Here is a 19591-nt window from a genome sequence, read left to right on the forward strand (position 1 = left end):
GGATTAATAAACATCTAAAGCAAATCCTCATCTTCACTTATTTCAGTGTGGTGTTTTGAATGCAGCTCTATTCTGACAGTGCTCGGGAGTCCTATTTAAGTTACTGAGCCCTAAGGTTTGTATCTTCCCCTCTCACGTATTTCTCCGAGCAGAAATGCTAGGCAGAATCACAATTCTCTTAACTGATTAAATGCAAAAATTGTATGACCTACGTTGTTTTTTTAAACGTTGACATGCTGGGTAAGTTTAATACCTTTTTTTCCCACAAGCCATTACCTTAAAAGAATTGTTCTGGTGCAGTACAGCAAAGTTCTGCTCAAATGTCGTGTAGCCTTCTGCAAAATTCAAGCCTGGAGCGGAATAATTTCAGAATACCAGGCAACAAATATAAAGGTAGTTTAAATTGTGCCTAGTAATCAGTACCTGCTAATAAGTTCTAAAGGTTAAGCTGTATTTTTCTAAAGGAAACTTCTTCCCCTGGTGATTATCAGTTTTTGAAAAATAAAAACAAACCTTCGTGCCACATTTTTGCATCATTTTGTCATGTTCCCTTTCAGTCCTTCCTCATGTGTACTTTCTCAGTCGCTCATCATTTTCACTTCCTGTGCCTCAGCTTGTCCCCTTTGAATTCCCTTGAGATCCTGCTCAGAAGCTGTAAGCAGTTTATACGAAGTAGTTTGGACTGCAGGCAGTTACACCCCAGTCAGGTGCTGTCTGTATATTCACTATGAGAACCATTGCATCCTCCTCTGGTGTTTCTGCACCCGAACAGATGCTGAAGCCTCGCAGCACTGAGGGGACACTTACAGAATAGCAGAGCTGAGGAATGGGTTCCCAACGGGTGCTTCGGGCTCCCAGAGCGAAGGCCGTGCTTGCAGTAGTGTTAGCAGTAGCCCCCCTGTTGTCTGTAGGGAATATATCAGGTTTAACCAAGTTTAAATGAGGCTGGTCCAAAGTTTGTAGACTGTACGAGTTTTCCATAATTTGGGCTACTAATTACATTTTTGTCTTTGGTACATTATCAGTAGCATGTTTTGAGTAGATAAACACTGCTTCTGGAAATCTATTCAGAAGTAGCATTTGGTTTATGTAAGCATAGTTGTGAAAAGCACCACTGTTCTGTTCCACCAGCTATTCAGGTTTTAACCGAAATTCAGTATTGAACTGTATCAAAATTTGAGAAAAGCTTGTAAGCTCCAAGGCTCAAAACGTTATGATGGTACAGATTCAAAAAGCAAGAGCTTATCGTACTCTGATTCAGGCTTTTCTTCCCTGCTTTCCGTAGGGCCTTCTCTACAAACAAGCACTTGAAAAAAGTTAGTTTGTTAATGTGTTATAAATTAAAAAGTAAAAGCCTGGATTATAATTTACTTTGCAATTAGTCTATAGCATATATAACTGCTGTAGCATCGGTTTGCTTATTTTTTTTTCAAATCACTCGTTCAGATGTTGATGCTGGAACAGTAAGACCAAGCAGGGGATGCACAGAGGTGCCAGAGATTAAGAGATGTAGGAAGCCCTTGATGAAGTTTCTAAGACCCCAAACCAAGTTTTCTTTCAGGCATTTCACTGCTGCTGTACCCCACACACCTGGCTGCCATTCGTGTGTTGACTGGAAGCTTCCCAGTAAGAAACTGGAAGCAAAACTTGAAGCTAAAGAAAGAAAAATTGCTCGTTTTAATTGTTCCTCAGTAGTGGGGCTGATCTGGAATAGAATATTTTGTCTGTTTGTATTGTTTTAAGAAGTACTGTGGAATTTAGCGCTGTTACAGCTGCCCCGTCCAGAAAGGCCCCGCTGCTTTTATTTCCTGTGAGACAAACGCTGAGCCCCCGGCTGCCGCTGCCCCGCTGCATTTTACGCTCAATTCCCTGCACCCTGCCCCGCGCAGCCGGGCCCGAGCCGCACCGGGCCCCGAGGCGCCGGCCGGGGGCTGAGGGCTGCGGGCGCCCCGCGGGGGGCCGGGGCCGCGGCGGGAGGGGAGCGGGCGGGGAGCGGCGGCCCCGGCGGCCGCCGCTCCCCGCCCGCTCCCCTCCCGCCGCGGCCCCGGCCCTCCCCGGCGGAGGAAATGGCGGCCGCCGCCCGCTCCCCCGCTGGCGCGCGAGCGCCGCGCTCCCCGCGGCACAAAATGGCGGCGGCGGCGGCCCCGGACCCAGCATAGCCGGAGCGCCGCGAAGCCGCGGGGCGGGGCCTCGGGCGGGCGGCCAATGGGGAGCGGCGCGGGGCCCGGAGGCGGCCAATGGCGAGCGGGGGCGGCGCGGCGCGCCCAATGGGAGCGGCGGGCGCGCGGGGCGCGGAGCCCGGGCGCGCGGCTCGGGGCGGCGCTGAGGCGGGCGGGCGCTGAGGCGGCCGTTTCCTGTCCTGGTGCATGGTGGTCGGACGGAGGAATTGTTGGAAAATTTCTCGGCGAGGTTCGTATATAAACGTGTCGCTACCCAGTGTGCCTTCTGCGAGGCGCCGCCATCGCCGCCGCGGGACGCCGCGCCGGGCCCCGCCGCGCCCCGAGCGCCCCGAGGGGCAGGCAGCGGGCAGCGGCGGCACCCGCCGGCACCGGGCAGCGCAGCCACGGCACGGCCCGGACCCCCCCCCTCCCCCCCCCCCCCCCCCCACCTCCGGGGGCCCCCGCGCCTCAGGGGGGGCTCGGCGGCGCCTCCGCCTTTTGTCTGAGCCATCAGGCGGCCGCCGGGAGCTGCCCCTCCGGGAGCGCCTCCCGGGCCGCCCCGGGGGCGTTGGTGCCCCGCTGGGCTCCGGCCCGCGGTGTCCGCTCCGGACGGCGCTGGGCAGTGCGTGAGGGGCCGCGGGGCGCCCGGCTCGGAGGCTCGCGGGGTGCCAGCGCCTCCCCGGGGCTCCTCCCAGGCGCTGAGGCGCTGCGCGGGGATGGCGGCGGTGCTGGGCAGCGCTCCGCCTGCGCCCTGCTGCGGGGCCGGCCGCGAGGCCTCCCGGCAGAGCCCCACATCCGCCTGCAGAAGGCCTCAAAATTCTGCTCTCGGTGGTATAAAGCCCGTACATCCTCAGGGGCAGGCCTTCCTGTGACACTTTCAGGGTGATAGTGCCTGAAAAATTGAGTGTGTTTGTCCTGAACTAAACCTTTCTAAGGGCAGTCCTGTGTGCGCAGCGTGTTCCAGCTTCTTGGTGTAAGAGTACCTGCAAGGAGGGCAGCAGGGCATAACGGAGCTGTGATCTCATGGCTCATCTCTTTGTATTTTACAAATTAAAGTCTTGATCTTTCAAGGTGTGAATAAGTCAGAAGCTTTTCACTGAAGTGCCACAGAAAAACCGGGGAGTATGTAGCCCAATAATACACGTTTGCTTTGGTAGTAGATGGCAATTCAGTTGAGCTATGTAGGATAAGCGTTTTAGTTTTTGATAAATGTATTTCAAATTGGTTACATAATTTACATAAACTGTTCTCATTATGGTAATGGAATAATGAAAATTTTGGTCCTAGCATCCATCTTGAAGAGGAATTATTTTGCCTTGTACTGCAAGGCTCAAATAAGCAAATAGAAGAGTAAAAATTCAGTCACACGGGCTTCGTTCATCCTGTGTCTTCGTGTCTGCGTGACATTTGATGCTTAGATATCCCAGTACTTCTGGCATAAGCTGGCGATCCCTTTTCTCACTGGAGGTAGGCACGGAGATAATACAAGGAGGTATATTCTCTGATAACGTGAGCCAGAATTAGCTTTGTAAATTTGTTTTTGTCCAGACTACCTCAAATTCTGTACTGCTTCAGCATGTCAGACTGCTGCTGGCCCACGTGTCGCTGCTCTGTAGTACCGGGAGAAGGGACTCAGTGTGTGTATTTAGATGCATGTGTGCGTATGGGTATGTATGGGACTCGATGGGGTTGGGTTTAGTAAACAGGAGTCTATCTAGAGTCTATCTAGAGTCTATCTAGAGTCTATCTAGAGTCTATCTAGAGTCTATCTAGAGTCTATCTAGAGTCTATCTAGAGTCTATCTAGAGTCTATCTAGAGTCTATCTAGAGTCTATCTAGAGTCTATCTAGAGTCTATCTAGAGTCTATCTAGAGTCTATCTAGAAACAGAGTGATTCATCTGACCCTCAGCCTGTTTTTGAGGGTCTTTGCTCCAGGTAACAGCGAATCCTGAGGGTGATTGGGATGTAACCCCTAACGTGCGTGATCCTGTGTGAGGATTTGGGGTAACTGGTTACATGTAGTGTTCAAGCTTATGTTCTCTCCTGAAAAAGCTGTTCATCCTAACACATCTTAAAGAACCTACTGCTGTGCAGAAGGACAGGGCGGTGGGTCCAGTGACAGAACATAATTGGGGTAACACAGCAACCGGCTCAAGCTAGTCCCTGGGCCAGCTGACTCCACAGAGCCATGCAGTGGGAAGCCCTTGCCACGAGGAGCGAATGGGTCCTGAGCTGGCTGGAGCGGATCCCGCACAGCTTTGGTCGGGCTGCTGGTGTGACTCAGGAGACACCGAGTTCTTGCCTTGGTTGGGCCCCCTCCTGTGCTGTCCACCCCTTTGTAGTTGGGTGTCCGTGTTGGAATGAGCAAACATGCCCAAGTTAAGGTCCAGTTAATTTTAGTATTTACGAACTTTGGAGTGTTGTTGCAAACTTAATGGCTTTTTTAAATGCATTTATTTATTTATTTATTTTGTAAATAAAGCTAAAAAGAAGGCATTTTGACCTGGGTTGTTTCTTTGACGGTGTAATTGGGCTGCAGTTACAGTTTAGGACGTGGGTATTTTTTGCTGTCATATGTAATTCTTGGCTTTAGAATTTTGGGGTAAAACATGCTGAGCATAGGTGGTGTCTTTGAGAAACACTGTTATTAAGTTCTGGGGAGTCTTTAATTGGCATTGGTGTCAAAACAAATTCTGTTTTCCAAAGTATAGGGCTCAACTGAATGTAGATGAGCTTCCATGCACAAAGCAATTGACACGTTCTTGGTAATCAGAGCAATTCTTCCAGTTCCAAGTGTTACAGTGCACATAACACAAGTAGTTGAGAGGCAGAGCACATCTGTGCTTTTGCAGTCTGATTCTTCCACTACTCTTTTCCTGTCTGCATTTTGACTCTCTTCCGTGATCGTCCCCAGGATTTCCGCTTCCCACACCGTCTGCCCTAACTCCTGCCCCTGACCTGTGTATGTACACACAATAGCATCCCAGGCCAACCTCTGTTTGCCTTGCCTTGCCACTGGCTTTTCTTCCTGTACCGTCACATTGCTTCAACTTCTCTACAGCTCGCCAGCGTGCTTTCTGTGCTCTCCCAACCAATAGGTGGTCGGTTTGGCTTTTCTTCTCTGCTGTTCTGCAAGGAAATAGGTGGACTTGGTAAAGAGACTGGAAAATGAGTAAGCCTACCCTTGTGCCCCGAGGGCTCCTGGAAGTTTAAATGAAGGTTTCTGTGCAGCTTCTGGGTCCCTCGGGTGGATCCTGGTCCTAACAGATGGATTCTCATCTGGAACCTGAAGCGCCAGTTCCTGTAAATAGAGAAGTGTTCAGGTGTCCCACGGATGGAGTGAGAAATGGAAGGGAGGTGCCTGCCCACAGACACTGCCTTTCTGGGGGAGGAGTGACAGGAAGCCATGCAACATGACCAAATGCGTTCGCATTGTGGCACGGTTGGTTTTAAGGGGCTCTGTCTGCAACTTAATTTGATTTTGGTTATATTTCCTCATGGAACTATGGTTTTGGTCTTCCTGCTCTGCTTTGTACAGCAGGAGTTGTTGATCGGTGACACAAACACCGAATTGGACAAAATTAGCGAATGCTACCAGTGAATGCTAAAATGTTCTGGGCTACGCTGCTTTCTTAATGATACAGTGGGACTGCACTTTGCTCCACCGCGGTGACACTTGCTCAATAACCAAACTGCTCAGTTCTGGATGGAATTTACAGTTCCAGCAAGTTGTACAGTGTTCCAAGCTGACACCAGATTTACACTTACAACCGCTTGCTGCTGCCCTCACTCTGTATTTTGTCATCTGCTGAATGTTTTTTTTCTGTAAATACTTGAGGGGGGAAAAGTCTGTTATCTGCTTCATGCTCTCGGACTTCATGACTGACGACAGAATTCTCTGGAGCTGGAAGATGATCTGTATTTGCAAGTTTGGTGGTGATGCCCATACCTTAAGCATATTCCTACTAAGACATCATGGTATTGGCATATATTTATATGTTGTGTTTTCCAGTTTACACTTACTGTTTTGTTTTTTTGTTTGTAATTCAGGGTAAAGGTTCATAGTTCAGAAGGCTTTCCAATGAGTTTCTGAAGGACAAGCATTGCCTAAAACGCTGCAGGTTGTTATGGCTAATACTGATCCATCTGCAATGTAGTTATCAGATTACTAATTAACTCATATCCACACAACCCAGTCAAAATTCCTGATAGATGTGAAGACACAGAGGTTCATCAGTTAAGAGCTTTTAGTCTCTTTCTTGCTTTGCAACTTCCTGGGGAAAAATACACTTGGGATGAAATCTGTAGTGGCTTAACTCACTACCAGGCTGAAAAACATTCCAAATTTTCTTTCAGCTTTGTTAATAGCATTCGAAGTTTTTCAGGTGTCAAAGAAAGTCAGATGACCTACAAGCTTTCTTGTGATTGCTGGCCTAGCATTCAGTTTCTGAACATGCATATTATTATTTATCCTTACTTTTTTGTCTGTGAAAGCAAAAATAACGTATTACCAGTCAGTCTGCAGTAGAGAGTTGTGGGGTTTTGGTTTTATTTTTTAAAGAAAAGAAGAAAGAAGGTATGAGTGAGCATTGGTAAAGCAAATTTGTCTGGGACAGGGGGGATGTGTTTCAGCTGGGGCAAGGAAGGCCGTCTGAGTTCAGAGCAACTTGCTGGCATGTGTTGCTAGCTGAGTTCACATTGTTCCTCTTGTAATCTGCCTCCAAACCAGTGTGCACACACACATACTCTGAATGATGCAGTGCTGTTTTCAGCCACGTCTGAATTGGACATTTTGCCACAGATTATATGGCTCTTTCTTGGGCTACATCTAAAGCCCTGCTGGTCACAGTGGCTGTATGGTGATGACTCAGGGGAAGACGGCTGGCATGTAACGCAGTTCGGTGAAGTTAAATGTTCTGGCTGCGTACTGAGGCCAGCTGTGCTTTGGTACAGCAGTGGTACATTTGATATTACATTGGTGTGTTATTGTGAAGAGATACCAAATTCTGGCAGTGAATTAGCCTTTGACTGCATTATCAATACGATGCATCTCTAGGGGAGCAACAAGGTTGAAATACTGCAAAAAGAGGTAAACAGACCCTCGAGTTTGACTGCGAGCCCCTGCTTTGGGCGACGCAAGTCTTTGCAAGTTGACTGTGCTGCCATTCAGAGCACGTGCAAACCGCTTAGGCACTTGACAGTGCTGTCAGTCTTCATTAGGTTCTGTAGGGCCAGGGTTAGATCCCGTGGTTCATAATTTGCAACGCTTCCTGCTCTCCAGAAAATACGTCTGTAATGTGCTATTAAAGTGCGTGCCTTACCCCCTCTTCAGTGACCGGTCTCCCTGAATCCAGCTGTTACACATCCCTTAGTACAGGTTTGTTTCTGTATTTTCGGCCTCATTCCTGTAACATGGTGGAAATCGCTGCTGAGTTATGTGGGGGTTGCCTTTACGAGTGATTGGAAAAATAATGTAAAGGAAGTTAAAGTTAGAGAACAAAACACTAAGAAATAGAGAAATGACGAACACCAGGTAGCTCTTGTTGGGTTTATCCACTACAAGTCAGTCTGACCCATTGGTTATGAAATCAATGCTTCAGTGCATTGGTGAAGTGCTGCAAGGGGCAAGGGCAGCTGAAGGAGGCAGAAACCCATGTCTGCTCTCCTGAAACGTTGGATCAAAGCTTCAACAGGATCTAGGTTTCATTTCTGACCCTGCTACAAATTGCCAGGGTTATAGTGGAGAAGATTTTCATACAGGTACGTAGGGGAACAGAAACGAGATTTTTGGGAGCTGCAGTAGCACTGTTTGTATTTGTGAGCTTACAGCCATCAGACAAGGTCAGGTAATGAGTAAGCTGTACCCCTAACACAAATTGTGTCTGAGCTACAGATACAGTTTGTATCTGTACAGTTTGTATCTGGTTTTTCAGTTTGTTAGTCATTTTTTATACCGAGACCTGGAAGCCTGCAATATATGTTACCAGTTGAAGTGCATTTAACCAGAATGCTAATTGTAGGCATTAATTTTGGCATTTCACAAACGTTTGTTACTCAGACTCCTTCAGGAAAGTGACCGCACGGGTATTTGCAATCATATCAATTGTTAAGGACCCTGATGCAGCCAGTGTTTAATTCCATTAGTGTGCTGACAGACACGAGCTGATCTTGGGATTCAGCTTTGTCCAACGTAGGAGTACGGTTTCCTAAAATTCCTCAATGAAAGTTTTTGCAGTTGCGTGGTTGTGTCGTTTGCCACTTTCCTTTTCTGGACTGGTAATTGTTTGCTGTTTTTGAACGTTGAATAAAATTACGACAGTTTTGTACATTATTAGAAATGTATTAAAAATAAAAGTAATGTTTTGAAATAAATGGATGTTATTTCTAACTTCTTAGTGCTGTCTGTGCAACGAGCGTGAACAATCACAAGGTAGCCTAATGTCCAGAGGAGCTTTTTTTCCTATCCTCCTCTCATAGTTCTTTCATCCTACACATGCCAGATCTTTCTTTTCCCGCCTTGCATTTTATAACAGTAACTTTTCCTACTTGACTGCTATTAAAAACTATTCGTTTTCCTGTTACTGATTCCCAAAGTATCATCCTTTTTTTTTTTTCCCCTCTCTGAGGACTTTCTGCTATTGTTACTACAGTTCTTTTTCTTTGCCCAGCAATGCAGCCTTATAGGCATGCTGGAAATGCCAAATTCCTGCTTTTGTTTGCCACATTCTCAACTACCAAAGTCTCGGTCTCCTCTCAGCTGCTTGACTTCCCAGTCCTCCAAACCCAATTTCTTCTGCTCAGTGATATGCCCTCTACCAGTGCTTGCTTTCCTTTTCAATTGCCTAAGTTCCACCTGCCGTTTTCTACTTGTTCAATTCCGAATTTTCAGCTAGGGCTTCTGTTTCCAGCTGCTATATAGAGTGTACATAACAACTTCTCTTTTAGCATCGCATCTTCTCTCCTAAGCCAGTGACGGCATCCAGAAGAGTCCGTTCATTTGAGGGTTAGTGGGGGGCAGAATTGCAGTAGGTGCTCTCTAAACAGGCCACTTCATCAAGTCTTCACAAGAAGTCCTTCCCCCCTTTGCTGCAGACTTACGAGTTTTGAGAACTTAAAGCTGATGGAAGTTTACCATTTTTTCCCATTTGGAGGATTTTATTTTATTTTTAATAAAAAGTTATGCGCACATACCCTGGTGTGTGCTTTTTTGCACCTTTCTGGTGCAGCTTTTGTCAAAAAGCGTTGTGAAGTCAGCAGCACAGGTGACGGACTGCTTCTACCCTGTGACTACCAGTGTGAGCCCTGCTTCAGCATCACTTCTTGCGACTGGCTTTTGCTTCCTTCTCTCAGGCCCTGGTTTCAGTTCAGGGGTTTTTCAGACTAGTAATTTTTGTCTCAGGCTATTTTTTTCTAGGGGTAGTATTCCAACAATCTTAAAAAAAAAAAAAAAAATAAAAAAGGTAAGATTCTCCATGCGTGAATGTTTTGGTGACCAAACATGTCAGGCACCAAGATGTGTTGCAGTCCCCGTGACCGTCTTCCCAAATACCGCTGCGATGTGCCTTTCAGACCTGCAGCTTGCACGTGAGCCGTGAAGATACGCAAGAGTTGCCAGCATCGAGTCGCGAGTTTTCTCTTCAGTGAGTACCTCCTGATGAAGGCTGTACTTGTGCCTCTCCTGTAGGACAGACAGCTTTTGAGATTAACCGGAGTACACGTGCAGCAACCTGGTGTGGTGTCTGCGGGCCTCAGGCCAGGGTTCGTGTGTTTTCCTAAAAATGGCTGCTTTCAACGGCTTTTCAACTAATGAGCTGCAATATTGCAAGTTGGTCAAGGAGGTCTTTCTCTTCCAGGTTCATGCTGGCAAAATTCCTGGCAGGCAGGAGGTTTAAAGAAAAAACTGAGTGATGCAAATACACAGAAATAAATGCTGGTGAGGTTTGCATTGGCAGGGTAAAGACAAATGTACTGGAGGCTGGGGAGAGAACAGCATATAAACCAGTTAGCAGAAAAGGGGAGGGAGCACAATGAAGAAAGAAGCTGAGTATAAGGGAAGAGACTTTGATTTGATCAAAACCGACTGGCTTCGAAATAAAAATAAAATAAAAAAACAGACAAAATACAACAGGACTTGGAATGCATTCGGGAGCGCGTTGGGTTGTTCTGACAAGGGTGGGCTGAAGAGGAAGGCACTGAGAATTTGGTGCTGTGGTAGGGCCAGCTGAAGAAGGAACGTGGTGCTTCTAGAAGAGATGGAGTTGAGGATAGGAAGCTAACAGAAGGGCAGAGGATCAGGAAGAGGATAGATTGGAAGGGATCGTTTGAAAGGAGTCAGAACCGGGCCAGCACAGCTGTCTGGAAGGGGTCATGGAAAGCCTGGGTTAGAGGAAAGGAAGGAGCATTGCGTGCAGCAGTTCACTGATTTCTCATAGTGTATGATGGGCTGCATTACAGCAGCAAACACTGTAAAATAGTTTCAAGGAGTATTTTTTCTCCTTTGGCCCGTGAATTAATTTGCATTAGATTCCTTTTTTTTTTTTTTCTCTAAAATAGCCATCGACCCTTTAAACAGTGTGTTCTGCTCTGACTCTTGCAGGGCTTTGCAGTTGTCTGAGTCAACTAGCTGCTTCTCCACCTCCCCAGTGCTCAGAGAAGAGGCATAAGCTTTGGAGAAAGGTCATCACTCAGTTTTAAAGGCAGATAGCATAGATGATGAGGGCTTCTTAGGAGATACTTTACCTAGGAGGGGCAATCCTCTGAAATAGACTTGAGCTAAAACATCTTCAAGATCCAGTCCGTGCTAGAGTTGTTTCAGAAGACAGTCAAAAGCAGTGGTTGTGTAGCCTGCCTTCCCTGATGCCTGGAGTGGTCTCAATGCTTTTCAGCCATTCTGCAAAGTGTCCTGAAAGTTGAATGAACGGGAATCCTTGTCAGCACAGAGCGCTGTGCTAGCAGGTGACCTCTGTGCCCCATTTCCATCTGATACCATAGTTAATTAGGCTTGCTGCAAGTTGGCAGTACCTCCAGAAAGCAGTCCCAACAAACTGGTCTACAATGAAACCTTTCTTGGTGCTAGTTAATTTTTTGTTTCAAACTGCATGAATTTTCTGATCTTAATCATTGCACAGTGCACGAGCACTGAGGGTGGGGCCGTTTCCTATGGTACTCGCTTCAGCTGGTCTTGCAGCTATCCCGTGTTCTCCCATTTGACAAGCAGAGTGCTTTCTAGATCAGTGTTTTGTCCATATATTAGGGTAGGGATAATAGGGAACGCTGAGTAACAGGGAACACAGCTATTTTTCTAAAGTTAGTAACTTGGAGATGGCAGAACAAGGAGTGGAACTCATGATCTCGTGTCCTAGCACAGTTCCTGTTGCTTAGGCTATAGCATCCCCCAGAACCCATTTTAGGGACCTCATTTTCAATAAGAGCTTCTTTTCTTGAAAAGGTTGCTGCCAACAAGAATTTCCCATCTTCCCTTGGAGGTTAAAAAAAAAAATCTCTTACACCCCTTTGGATTTTTATTTTACTTTCTGTCTTAACTGTTTCTTCATTTTGATGCCTAGCATTGTTCCAAGATTAAGATTCTCTACTTCAAACCTATATTTTATGCCCTTAATATTCCAGATGGATATTAGGTACGATTTTAATCTTGAGAAGTGTGTTTCTTACTGAATTGTGTACTAATCCTGAATGGTGTTTTTTCATATACAGTATTCAAGGCAAGGTAACTCATGAAAACACCGGTGGTTTGTTATTTTTTACAGGTGACTTACAACCTTCCTTAAGATACCCCTTCCATTTTCCTCATTAAACTGTATCCAGTCCGTTAACCAGGATCTCTAACAGATAACCAAACTGTCAACAAGAATCTCACATGCCAACAGGATTTAGAGTTCAGGCCCAGGCTCAGGAGGCTTGAGGTGCTCGGTGTAACATCGGAGCACAGGGACATTGCCTTATCCCGTAGTTCTGAGCTACTAACCTGAGTTTCAGAGTGGGTTTGGAGACCACTGATGAGCTGCTCGTTTTCAAGGGCAGATTTCCAGATCATAGAGGTAAAAGTAGTCTGGTTATTTAGAAACTTAGTTATAAGTAAAAAAAAATCCTAGATTATTCTTCTCAGTCTTGAATTACAAAACAGTTGGCCATGGAATCATGCTAAGATTAAAAGCCTTGATTGTTTTTCTATACCTTTTTTGTGGATTACCTAACTACTGCTTATTGTAAGAAAAACTGTTGGCTAAATAGACTGTAGCCTCGACTGCAATTCCATGTACTGTTTTTCCTTACATCCACATCTCTCTGCATGTGGCATTAACTAAAGGGCTAGCAGAATTCAGTCACTCAGGTTTTTTTTCCTGTGGTGAAAGCCAGCATCTGAGTTCACAGAATACAATGCTATGTATTTATTTTATAGCTTAATCCAGTAATACTGAAAACTAGTAACAGCCTTTCAGATTCAATAAACTTCTTAAGATCCCATATTGAAAATTGCCTGGGTAAAAAATAGGTATCCAAAGAGATGGGCGGTTCTGTGAGATATGTGTAGAGTTGTGACTGTCACTGAGCAATCACTATCTTGTTTTCTTATTAATGCACTTTATTGTGAGATGCTTTATTATTTTGTAATTATTTTGTGTGTGTATATATGATACAAATGTGATATAAATCTTCCTGGTAAGTTTAGTGACATAGCTGGATCATTCTATCAGACTTGCTAATCAGGTGTGTGAAGTGTGTGTTTCATCAGTTATCTGCTTCTGAAACTCCTACTGGCGCTGGAGGTATTTTTTATATATAGTAAAGGCTCTGGTGTTATGGATGACCATGGGTGAATTGTCAGCTTTATTGTAATTCTGGGGACAAAAAGGTCTCATTATTTGTACCATCATTACCACCCGCTTTTCTTTGTACATTTTTCTTTTCTTTAGTATAACTTCAATTCTTCAATTTACTAAATGATGCCTGAAGTTCTTAATAGTTCTTAGCTTAGTTAACTAATGTAATAATATTTAACTATTTGAAATATTTTTTTTTTTTTCCATTGACTTTCTTTCCAGATAAGTCATTCATTGCATTGTGTCTATGTGGAAAGTAACATAAAATGTTTGTAGTATTTACATAAAAATACAATAAAACTTGGCTTGTATTTAACTAGTTCTGTATTTATATTTTGTATTTATGTTTTGTGTATCCTTTCTTTCTAGGTAGACAATGTTACTAGCTCAGATAAATCGAGACTCTCAGGGAATGACTGAATTTTCTGGAGGAGGAATGGAGGCCCAGCACGTGACTCTCTGTCTGACAGAAGCTGTAGCTGTGCAAGGTAAACATTCAGTTAAAATATCTGTGCGTTATTGTGTCTTTTCTGTTAGAAATTTAGATAAAACTCTAAAACTCAGGTAGCGTATCCTAAATGAAGAATCTAACACAAATCAGAAAATTATTTCTTAGTTAGCTGAGATTGATTAAACTCACTGATAGAATTCTGAAAGAGAACAATCCCTTAATTAAGGTAATGGGAGTATAAATGTGCCAAAATAAGGACTATGAAATGTGACTTAATTCTCACGATAGATATACTGTTTTATACTTAGTAACTGTCATCTAAGTATATATTAAAGTAGTTCAGTTTAAAAATAGATTGCTGATTTAGGATTGTTTTAAACTTGATGTTTTCTTACAGCTTTGTTATGATTTTAATTGATTTTTTTTTTCGTAAATATTTTAATCTAAACAGATTTGCATATATTAATGATAAGTAATAGTGTACAGAACAAAATTATTGCTACAAATGTATATCACCATTTCACTATTGGGGCTCATGACCTAATTAGTATTTCTCCCAAAACCTGAACTTTGTAGTCATCTATTCAATGACATAAATTTTTCAGTTAAGGCAAATAAATTTGTAGCTGTCATGTTTATAAAGCGAGTATATTTGCAAAGCTCAAAAACCAGAGAGCAGATAAGAACTATTACCTGTTATTATTTCTAAAATCATTGTGTTTTAAATGATGTCATTATTTTTGGAGTTACTTAACTACTGATTTGTAAGGTTTGATGCTGCTAATAGTAAATACGTTTTTTGTTTCCTAACTAGATGGTGACAACTTAGAAAATATGGAAGGTGTAAGTTTGCAAGCAGTTACCCTTGCTGATGGCTCCACAGCTTATATACAGCACAATTCTAAAGGTAAGTCAATGGCTAGAAGTTTACTTGTATTGGCATTGTATTCGCCTGTTTAACCCTGTCTTTGGAATATAAACCCATTGTATTGTAAAATCAGGGAAAATATTTACAGTGTTTACAAAGCTGTAATCTCATTTGGGGTTTTACAGTAATAATGTAAAATAAATGTTTATTTCCAGTACTAATAAAGTGCAGCTATCAAAGCTTAGGACATAAGTCAAACAGAAATTAAATGATCTTTATTACTCAAACCCAAATATCAACATTCTGCCTAGTGGATAGGTAATAATAGCTAATAGATAATAGTACTTTATGGTGGATAAATTTACTTCAACGATCATGCCTTTTATCCCCGTTTTTTGTCCCAGAATTTAAAAACCATGATTATACAGCCATATTGTGCTTCATCTTTACCAGTGTTTCTCTGTGACTTTTACTGATATTTTAATACTGAAAGTATCAACTGTGTGTTTAAAGTGTGAACGGTCATGCAGAATATTTTTAAAGAATCTAACAATGTATTTCAGATGGTAAATTGATGGATGGCCAAGTGATTCAACTAGAAGATGGTTCTGCAGCTTACGTTCAACATGTACCCATGCCTAAAAGTAGTAAGTGTAATAATACAAGATATGTATTTTTAAATACCGTATTACTGGCAAGTATTGATACTGACTAATTAATGCTCATGAGAACAGCTTCATTTCTCATCTTAATGCAAACAGTTCTGAAGAAATTGTTTTTGTAACTAATGGATTTTTCAAACTATTGTTGAAGCATTGTAATTCTTTCTTCCAAACAGGGGACAGCTTGCGTCTGGAAGATGGACAGGCAGTTCAGCTGGAAGATGGAACTACAGCATTTATTCATCACACCTCCAAAGGTAAATGTTTTTTGAAGTGTGATTTATTATTACGGTTCAACAGAGCTTCACCAGTATAAAATATGGTACTGTATTTAGACGATGACATCATTATTATGATTCCCATTGTAGGTTTTTTTTTTTCTCTTTTACATGGTGTCATCTAGAAAATACTGAAATTAGACTGGTTCAGTTCCTTATTAGGATCACATTTTAAAGATAAGCTGCTTACAATTTGTCATTAGTTAGTAGGGCAGAAAATGTGACAACTGACAGTTAAGAATGCAAACACATTTATTTTAAATGATAACCTAGGTTTCTGCAGAATCTGTTTACACTAGTCTTAGAAACAGTCCTATTTCTCTTCAAAAAGTGAACAAGTAGCTATTTTAAGTTTGTTTAGACTACTGTAACAAGAATTGCATTCTACAGTCAAAAATACGAAAAGAGAATATTACAAAGAATTTATTCTTTAAAAGTCATCCTATGCTTTCTGTGTTTATTTTGCATATATTTTATTTGTATGATTATTTTCTTAAAATGATTGGATGTTTGAATTCTAAAATCTGAAGCATATGTGATAAATATTTTAAATTTTCTTGAATGGATTAGGAACTGAAAGCATATTTCTAGTCCTGATTTCCTTTGTAAATAAAGCTAGACTGATAGCAAACTGGTTATGCATTTCTGCAGCTGTGCAGAAGTAAAAGATACAGATGTTGTTGTCTTGAAAGAACTTAATCAGTGCTATTCATAGTAATGTTTTCAGTGATTTTATTTCTCTCATATTTCATACATATATATGTATACATATATATGTATATGTATATATTTCATACATATATATGTATGAAATATGTATTTTATTTATGTATTTATATAATATTTCATACATATATATGTATGAAATATGTATATATATGTTTTTTGGAAACATTTTCTAAGTAGCAGTAGTTTCTCATGTTATCTGCAGATATCAGTATTCCTTTTCATTCATAACATTTCATAATGTTACTTCTCAGACAGTTACGACCAGAGTGCATTACAAGCAGTCCAGTTGGAGGATGGGACTACTGCCTACATTCACCATGCAGTACAGATGCCACAGTCAGATACCATTTTAGCCATTCAAGCTGATGGCACAGTGGCTGGTCTTCATACAGGAGATGCTGCCATTGACCCAGATACCATCAGTGCTTTGGAGCAATATGCAGCTAAGGTATACTGAAAGACATTTCATCTATCCATAATGTTTTAATGTCACATCATGTGATACCTGGCGGCAAAAGCCAATTGTGATATATTGTGAAATAAAATGACAAGAGAGTCTTCAGACTCTTAAAAGAGAGAACACCAAATTGTCATGACGGTGCTTCACTGTCACAGGCAGCTCCAGTATGTGTGCATAAAGAGAACAAGAAATTGAACGCCAAAATGATGTGAGTCAGGCTGATTTTGAAACTGATTTAGACAAGTAAATAATTACTTTCTCTAAGACATAAAATATAGTGTGATACTAAAAATTCATGTCCTGCACCTTAATGGACCCCTGTAAAGCATGACCCAACTGTTACAAAGGACATTGCAACTTTTCTGACTTCATAGTTCTCAGTGTGTCGATTCCTGGATGATTACAATCTGTGCTTCTTTTTCTCTGGAAAAGAGTAGAGTTAGTTCTAAATTCTGTTAGCATCTTTATTGTTACTGGGAAATGTCAAATTCTGGGAGAAGGCCAGTTAGGATAATTAAATGGCTGATACACCATTCGTTCCATTATATTTGTGTGTGTTACAACTGAGGAGAACCTAAGAGAGCCAGTTGGATTGTGCTATGTTTGGCTATGCCCTAACATTTCATAAAATAAAAAGGTTATTCAAAGTTAGCTGAGCTGTAGTGACAAGCTTTTACACATTGCCAAGCTATTATTGCATTTAGATTTAAATTAATCATAACTTTGTCCTTTTTGATAAGGATCCATATTAATACCAATTTGTTGTAAGAGTAAGTTTTTGTTTTAAGAAGAAATAGAAGAAATGCAAATATTTGCTTTTTTGTCCTATTTCCCTTAACATGTGTTTTTCACTTCTGTAATGTGAAGTTGTATTCTGAAGTATGCTTCTGTGTATCTAGGAAAAACTACTTAATTTCTTTCAGCTTTCATCTCAGAACCTTATTCTGAAAGGTGCTGATAGAATTTCTCAAGGACAGTCAGTAGAAGTGAGTTTCCAAGTACTTCATCTACATTACTTACAAAAGTAAATAGTAGCTGAGTTGTTACACCCCTGTTTTTCTCTTAAAAAGAGAAATGGGGTTTTATGATTCTGCTCCATGTCCATGTAGGCCTCATAGTAAGACAATGTATACTTTTCATAGAAGCTGGTACAGAACATTGAAAAAGGTACAGAAAGGGGCAACAGTGATGACTTAGCAAATGAAATATGAGGTAAGGATAGGAGATAATTTTATAAAATTTTAAGTGGCACAGAGAAGAGTGGTGGCTTGTCATTGTCTTCACCAATATAGGAACTGGGGACCATCAAATAAAACTCTTAGGTCACAGGTTCAGGGACAAGAAGGGAATGATCCTTTTTCAAACAACATGAAGTTGAGCCATGGCACTACTTGTAGAATACTGCACATGCTAATATGCCCCTGGATTCAAAGGGTAATTAGACAAATTCATAGAAGAAAAATGTGTCCAGGGCTATTAGGGAGAAACGTATGACTTCTAGTTCAGGAAGTTTCTCAGCCACAAATTGCTTGGAGGTTGGGAGTGTATTTCTGGGAATCTATCACTGTTTGCTTGGCCGGCTCCTGCAGTCTTCCCTAGGATCTGCTACTGGCTACTATTTGAAACAAAATGGTGTGCTAGATTGACCTTTAATTTTACTCAGTATAGGTGTCCTTATGTTTGCAATTGCAGGCAGACTAAATCTGTATTTAGAATTTAAGAGAGTCTTTTATGAAAAACTCAAACATCTTCCTTTGGAGCAAAATTCTCTTTTAGGCATAGTACCACTTAGCCATGTCTTGCAGAGCGCATATAAAGACTAAATAAAATCCTCTTAATTTTAGGCTAAGTCTACACTATCTTACTCTCAAAGCAACCAGTAAAAAAGAGATTATTGTTTTCAGTCAATATAAAGTCAGAGGATATGTAGTGGAATTGCAAAGAGGAATTCCGACTAGATTTAGAGGCACTGGTCTCAGCCTTAAGAGTAATGGATGCAGAGGGTATTGTGATTGTGAGTGCTCAACAAAGAGGCAGTTATATAAGGGGGAACTATGTAAAGTATACTTTAAAATAGTTTTTGTTTTCTGCAGTGACTAATGAAACACTGAGTTGATGCGTGTGAGAGAGTATTAAATAATGATTTCAAATTAATACATAATAGTCTTTCAAATGTTTTTCTAAGCTCCTTGGAAAGCAGAGATACCTTTCTCTTCCTGTAAACTGTATTTAAAAATAAACATCCGGAGCAATATGCGAGTCTTTGCCTAGATGTTATATTTTTGCTATTTTGAGTTGAGATGTAATACGCTGCTCAGGTACTTTGATTCCAAAGGAGCAGTGCATTTGGAAACAAGTAGCTCTTCTTAACAGGGAGTGAGACATGCTACCCTATTATTTAAAAAAAAAAAAAAAAAAGTGTGTAATTTTTTAAAATTTGGAATTCACTGTTGCTAAATGTATAAGCTTATTACAATATTTTTTGAAGTTTTTTAATTTAGCACATGTGGTTCTTGTAGTCTTTTCAACCTTGTTTTAAGACAATCTTGAAATACTTACTGTACCTATTGTATAATGTGGGTGCTACAAGTGGTGCTTTTCGTGTTAACAGATGGGATAATCATGTTTCAAGAGGGAGCTAGAGAGCTATGAGAGAACAAGGAACTCAGGAACTGTAACTCTATTTTTCAGATGAATAGAAGTAACTTGAAAATGTTTTTACCATTTCAACTTCATTTTTCAGGTCTCTATTGATGGAAATGACAGTGTTAGTGGCACAGGAATGATAGGTGAAAATGAACAAGATAAAAAAATGCAGGTATGTAGCACAATATGAAATAACGTAATACATCTATTTCTTCATTATTCCCTGTGCCCAGCAGCATGCACAATAGGCAGCCCTGTGTAGCCATGAACTAGATTTCACTGCCACCTTTTTGGAATTTTAGACTTCAAAACTATGCATGTCACATACAGATCATATTCCTCTCTGTCCAAGATCCATTCACATGATTTTAAAAAGACCTTCAAATACTGTCTCTGTCTTTTTTCTTTCCTTTTTTCTTTTAAAGCATAGTTAAAAATTATGTTGGATTTCTAAGATCTGACTTTTTAACCTGAGTATTTCATCAGTGAGGGGGGT

At 41.6% G+C, this 19591-nt stretch overlaps 1 protein-coding gene across 2 annotated transcripts in view; it reads left to right on the top strand.

Annotated features, from left to right (window-relative positions):
- The first annotated feature begins 2252 nt into the window (after positions 1–2252).
- Positions 2253–19591, top strand: part of ZNF143 (zinc finger protein 143) — a 40026-nt gene continuing 22687 nt past the window's right edge. Inside the window, exons 1-7 of one of the 2 annotated variants that reach the window (XM_068685285.1) lie at positions 2253–2409; positions 13371–13489; positions 14267–14359; positions 14884–14967; positions 15159–15239; positions 16241–16437; positions 19193–19267. In XM_068685285.1, the coding sequence (XP_068541386.1) occupies positions 13378–13489; positions 14267–14359; positions 14884–14967; positions 15159–15239; positions 16241–16437; positions 19193–19267 (642 nt within the window). In that variant the 5' untranslated portion in view covers positions 2253–2409; positions 13371–13377. Of the gene's footprint in view, positions 2410–2704; positions 9801–13370; positions 13490–14266; positions 14360–14883; positions 14968–15158; positions 15240–16240; positions 16438–19192; positions 19268–19591 lie in introns of those variants that run through there. The other variant, XM_068685286.1, reaches the window with a different exon arrangement.

The sequence above is a fragment of the Anas acuta genome, chromosome 5 (genome assembly GCF_963932015.1).
Source record: "Anas acuta chromosome 5, bAnaAcu1.1, whole genome shotgun sequence".
Classification (NCBI taxonomy): domain Eukaryota; kingdom Metazoa; phylum Chordata; class Aves; order Anseriformes; family Anatidae; genus Anas; species Anas acuta.